This window comes from Heptranchias perlo, chromosome 11, assembly GCF_035084215.1.
Source record: "Heptranchias perlo isolate sHepPer1 chromosome 11, sHepPer1.hap1, whole genome shotgun sequence".
In the NCBI taxonomy this organism is placed as follows: Eukaryota; Metazoa; Chordata; class Chondrichthyes; order Hexanchiformes; family Hexanchidae; genus Heptranchias; species Heptranchias perlo.
The window spans coordinates 34,959,147-34,965,146 of record NC_090335.1 but is presented as its reverse complement, the minus strand read 5'-3'; the positions used below and the strand labels follow the sequence as shown (position 1 = coordinate 34,965,146).

General features: G+C 40.2%; 1 protein-coding gene across 2 annotated transcripts in view; it reads right to left on the bottom strand.

Moving 5' to 3' along the window:
• Nucleotides 1-506: 506 nt before the first annotated feature.
• The window catches only part of LOC137326930 (choline-phosphate cytidylyltransferase B), a 51,471-nt gene continuing 45,977 nt past the window's right edge, over nucleotides 507-6,000 (bottom strand). For both annotated transcript variants that reach the window (XM_067992311.1, XM_067992310.1), the window contains 3 exons: nucleotides 5,078-5,220; nucleotides 2,733-2,921; nucleotides 507-747 (listed from right to left, as the gene is read on the bottom strand). In XM_067992311.1, coding sequence (XP_067848412.1) covers nucleotides 547-747; nucleotides 2,733-2,921; nucleotides 5,078-5,220 — 533 coding nt within the window. In that variant the 3' untranslated portion in view covers nucleotides 507-546. The remainder of the gene's footprint in view (nucleotides 748-2,732; nucleotides 2,922-5,077; nucleotides 5,221-6,000) is intronic.

Genomic DNA, 6,000 nt, shown 5'->3' with positions numbered 1-6,000 from the left:
AGAAGACTGCAAATATTATGGTGGGTTATTATGATTTTATCTATCCAATGTTTTGTAATTTTGACAGTACATTTTGGGGAAGGGTTATTAAAATGTTTTTAAAAAGCTATCTTGTGAAACTTCTAATTATGAGCTATGTCAGGGAGGAGGAAGTCTTAAAATTTGCCTTCATTGCTTTGTGCATTATGTTTTGGCTATGATACTCAATTTGGCAAATTCTAAATCCTATTACAGTTGCCCTCTGAGATTGTTTTGGTTTTGCATTGAGGGATGTATTGTACGATTTCTATATCAATATTGGACCCATTAACATTGCTATGTCTGACATTAAATATAGCGCAGATTCTTGTAGTGGGGGATTACTGTACAATCTAGAAACTACTATTTGTGATGTATGCACTAACAACATGTAGTAATAATAGTATTTGTCAGACTCTATTAAGTGCCTGAGAATGATGGAGAGGAAAAATAAAAGGCCAAGGTTCGCCTGAGATTATATCATTGCTGATCCCATTCATCTGCTCACGTGCTGCAGGTTCCCATCATTCACTTTTCATCCTCCTCTCCATCACTGATGCTACTGATGGAAGCAGAAGCAGCTTTCGGGGAAGATGGGGGCGAGGTTTTGGTAAATGGCCACTGGAACGTTGGGGACTGGGACCGTTCTCTTGTTGGGCTGCTCGTAGGGCTTTGTCTTGGAGACAAAGCTTGTAGCATCCGCCCTCCTCTCTCCTGGAAAACCTGTTTCTGTAAGGCATGGGAAAAAAATGTGAGTGAAGATCAATGCTTTAGCAAGTATGGCCAGATGACCAGAATTTAATAAATGTTAATGTAAAGTCCACTTTATTTTGGTGAATAGTAGTGCGGTACGACAGAGATTTTAAGCTAAATGTGCGGAATTCATTGTTCACCTATCAAAGCCTCCTGGATCCATGCAGCCACAAGCACCAACTAAGTCTAATAGCTAATGCTAATGCTTAATAGATCCAACATACCACACTGAGCAACACAAAGTATGATTGCAAACTCTAAAGACATTAATACCCACTCACTTAACCCAGCTTACTGAACCAGGCACAAAGATTAGGCCAATCAGAACCTTATCAACCTCTACAACAATGCCTGTTCTTTCTTTAAATGTTGATATACATAAAGTTCTGGATAAATCAACTATGTTTTTTGATTCGGTGATTTTTCAAATAAAATCGCATCAGATTCTGATTTGAAAACTACATTTGATTGACCCTAGCAGTAAAGAAGGTGCTTTTTATAAGAACATAAGAACATAAGAAATAGGAGCAGGAGTAGGCCAATCGGCCCCTCGAGCCTGCTCCGCCATTCAATAAGATCATGGCTGATCTGATCCTAACCTCAAATTTAAATTCATGTCCAATTTCCTGCCCGCTCCCCGTAACCCCTAATTCCCTTTACTTCTAGGATACTGTCTATTTCTGTTTTAAATTTATTTAATGATGTAGCTTCCACAGCTTCCTGGGGCAGCAAATTCCACAGACCTACTACCCTCTGAGTGAAGAAGTTTCTCCTCATCTCAGTTTTGAAAGAGCAGCCCTTTATTCTAACATTATGCCCCCTAGTTCTAGTTTCAAATATTTTTAATTTAAATTGCATCATTTTTTCCCTTTTGCTTTTTTTTTGTGAGCTAATTTTTCTCACCTCACCTCTTCCTGAAAGCATTGTCTGGTTCCACAGGTGGCAGATGCCTTTCCCAAGTGGTCATTATTCAGGTCTCAGCCTCAGCGAGTTTCAGCAAGTTATTTGAAGGTCTTCGCAGCCAAACCCGATCCTGTCCTCACCCATCATGATCACACGCAAACAAACATACACATTTTCAGGAGGCATCACTGCATAGTGATCAGGAGTGGGAACGTTAGCTTAGGGTGCTGAGGCGAACTGTACCAGCTCTGGCCCTATCTGAGATCAGTTAATTAGATATAAATCAGGAATTGAACCTGGAATCTTTCTGGTCTTAACGGCTCAGCTACTCAATGCAAAAGCTTGTTGAATGTCCTGAATTCCTGGACTTAGTTCAGGACGGCAACTGGAAAAATCAAGTGCTGAGACCAGCAATGCTCACTGCTTAGTATTGGCCGAGGAGCAGGAACTTTGCTACAGTTACTGCCACAAAACCTTCCATTTCAGTCAGTGATAATGCAGTGCCCTAAATTTGTTGTCACTATTGCGAACTAGGCTTGCACTTACTCCAAGCTGCATATGTGGTGCACTCTACCTTTGTGCGGACCTGTGTAGGTCTTTGCCTTTTATTGCCCGGAGAAACTTTTATATAGATGATGTGCTTCACAAGCTCTGTACTCCACCCCTACTGCCACCCAAGAGTATAAAGGAGAGAAACTCCACAACCCTGGCAGAGCCTGAGAACTAATTCCCTCTGAGTCCCAGTATTCACCAGTGACCTGCAAAAAACACAACTCTTCTATCCTATCGGTCTACAATTTACAATACGCTACTAAATTAAAAAGTGGAGAATTATGCTCAGCTCTCAAGTGTGTCTACTCAAGTACTGTTTGTCCCACAGTTTTTTGGATCAACATAAAAGTACCTTTAGAAACCTGTATTTACTATCAGGAATCGCAGAGAAGTTAGCTCTGCCTAGGCGTTATCTGTAGGAACTGTGAGCTTTTGTAATAATTATGGCAGATAACTGACATAGAACTTTTCCACTAACTTTTTGGAAATTATTCTTAGATACACACCCAAGCTCCATCTGGGCCAAACAGCTCTAAAAAGTTTCCAATAAATTCTCGAGATTTCTCTTCCCATTTTTGTATAAGGTCATGGCTTTTTTCCTCCACTTTGTAAACAAATTCTTTTGATTTTTCTTCTACATTCTTCACTTTTTCTTTCATTTTGTCAACGTGGTTTTGGAAACGATACTTCTTTTCCTGAAAAGAAATGAAATGTTCAGCTCGAAGACTGAAAATAAAATATATGAAAATGAATCGCTGCAATCAAATTCTTCGATTTAAAAAAAGCTTCCTCCATTTCAAAATTCTCTGCCTGCTCCCCTCCCCCAATCCCAGAAACAGATCCTTATCAAGTGAGAAGGTAACCTGTTTTTGGTCTCTGCCAATGCTGATCTTGAACTAGTCACAAGGTGGAACAAGAAAGCCGTGTCATTCAGATTTTATCTCCCTCCATCCCTTAAAGAAGTATTTATGTTTCGCTCAGCACCTTCTTCAGCTGAGACCCAGAACTCACTGTGAAGATAAATGAGAGGCTGAGCCCACATGATAGCCATCTATTATCACCAACAGTAATTTTTGGCCTACATCATTCATTTGACTCATCATCCTTGTACTGGAAATAAAAATCATTCCACATTTCAATCATGAAAAGAACTAAAATGCACAAAAATGAGCAGGAATGTGGGGCTGAATTTTGTGCTCTCAGGTGGACCTAACTGACTGTCTCCAGTCTGGAGTTTGCAAACTATTAAATTCGTATTGGTAATTAATGTAAATCTTCACATTTCCTCATGCATGTTGAACTGCTCTTGTATGAATGATGCTGGTTCACTCCACTATTACCACACAGTAACAAGGGGACCACCAAAGATGTCTTAACAAACTGACAACCGCTTTCAAAGTCACAGAACAGAGCTGGGCGCTACCCCTCACCACAAACAGGCCTATTGTCCACATCATGCAGCATTGCAGTACACAGTAGTAAAATCCTAAATATGGATATCTGTGTAGTTCTTTAAATTAAAAGTAAAACTCATCACTATTCCAACCCCACTTCCTCAATCCTGCACGGATAGTGGCAGGAATACTCCAATAAAACCAGTTAATGTATTCACAGCAGGAACAATTTCCTTACCTCATAAAAACTTCATTAACTATTCTTGAAGAAAATAAACTATCACATAAGACAATTATAAGGCATGCTCCAGAAAGTTCCTTTGAGGAAAATATTTTTTTTTAAAGCTGCATTTTAGCAGTTTACTTCCATGTAACTTTTTCAGGGATCAACACTAAATGAACACACCTGTAACTGCAACCCTCAGAAACCATCAGCTCATCTGAAAACATTTCTGTCTCAAGTTTGTGTGAAATTAACAGTGGGAGGAAGTAACTGCTGTTTGATTAATTGCTTCCAAAAGCCTTCAGTCCACCATTAAACCAAGCTGATTAGCTGATAACCTCCGATCCCAGTGAAAAAAGGTGATCTTTCTTGTAAAATGCTAACAAATCGGTTGAAATGTTAACAGTCAGCTTAGAAAGATGAGTGTTGGCATGTGAACCCACCATTACTCAATGAGTGGAAAATAAAATTAATTATGATAATTAGAAATTTCTTGCTGTGACAAGAAGTAGCAGAAAGTTCTACTGGATGCTAAAAGCCTCTTTTGCTTTCATTCTCAAATGGATACAATTGAGACAAAGCATGATTTTAAACTGCCAGCAGCATTGGCTTCCTGCCTATGACTACTACAACAATAAATCGCTGCTGCTGACATTCTGAATTTGCCTGCCTGTAGCAGCCATGTTTTGTTACTTCTGAGTTGGGTGGGCACCTGGGGCAAAGCAACTTGAGGGACAGGGGATGAAAAATAACTGACTGAACACTCTGGTCAGTCTAGGAATAGAACTGTCAGTTAGCCACACAAAGAAATCGGTGGCTCAGCCCTAGCTGATAAAAAGGAAAGGTGGCAGCCACATGGCCAAAGAGAACAGGGAGAAATCAAAATAAAATAACAACGAACTGGAAGAATGCCGACCGAGGACTCAAACTAACAGTCTGTAACTTTGTCTGTATTAAACTGCACAATTCATCAACAGCAAGGTTCATACAGCTGTTAAGGGCAGCATGAAAATTAAACAGCATGTACATCAGTTAAACTCCAAGCAGCAGGGCAGCTTATTGTTATTGTTAACAGGGACTTTGGTGCCCAGCAGCCTGGAATCTTTGCTGCAGAGTAATATGCATTGTAAGCAATCCCTTCAAGTCTGAGCTAGACAAAGCTAGCATTTAGTTTTGACATTCCGTACAATGACATACCCACGCTGGAAAGCTCACAAGATAATAGGGTACTCACATTTATGAAACTAACGTTAAGCTCTTTGGCTGTGTAGCCTCTCTGGAGGTTACGTCGAGCGTAAACATCGTAATCTCGTACAATTCTAGTGATAAGGTCAGAGGTGGAGATGCCCTCTGTTCTTTGAGTGGGAACAAACATGCCTAAAATTTAAAAAAATGGCAATAAGTCACTGAAGTGTTGTTTAAAAACATTATTTATTCGTTGTAATATTTTGGGATGACCCAATGACATGAAAGGTGCTACATTACAACAGTGAATACACTTCAAAAGTACTTCATTGGATGTGAAGTGCTTTGGGACGTCCTGAGGTCATGAAAGATGCAAGTATTTTTTCTTATATAAATGCAAATTCTTTCCTTCCTTAAACTGTGTAGTAAATAAAAGCTGTGCCAATGCAGTGTGTGAGCCCTTCACTTTACAATGTTGGGACTGTCAAGCCTGGTTCAATTCTGGTGGTGCCAAGCAGCCTGTGGCTCAAATGTAAAAACTGCCTGCAGTGCCTTAGGGTAGGTTTGCTCATCCAAGGAAAACACTTGAGAAGCTTGGCATCTCATGCAGTGCCAGTATGCCACCTGCTGGTTGAACACAGAGCTGCACTGACAGATACTGAGATCAACCAAAGGTTTAAGCCTCCTGGCCAGAGATCTGAAAAAGTGTACCCAGGAACATTTGGAAAGAAAAATAGAAATAGTTCAAAAACATACAACATGGTAAAAATGGAAAGATATATAGAACGTGCAATGCACTCCCACAACTCCGTTTGAATCCCTCCAATCAGGTTTCTGCTCCTCCCACAGCACCAAGACAACCAGAATGAAAGTTACAAACAGCATTCTCTATGACTGCGAACACCATGCACTATCCCCCCGCGTTCTCCTCAACCTCTCTGCAGCCTTCAGTATGGTCAACCATGCCATCCT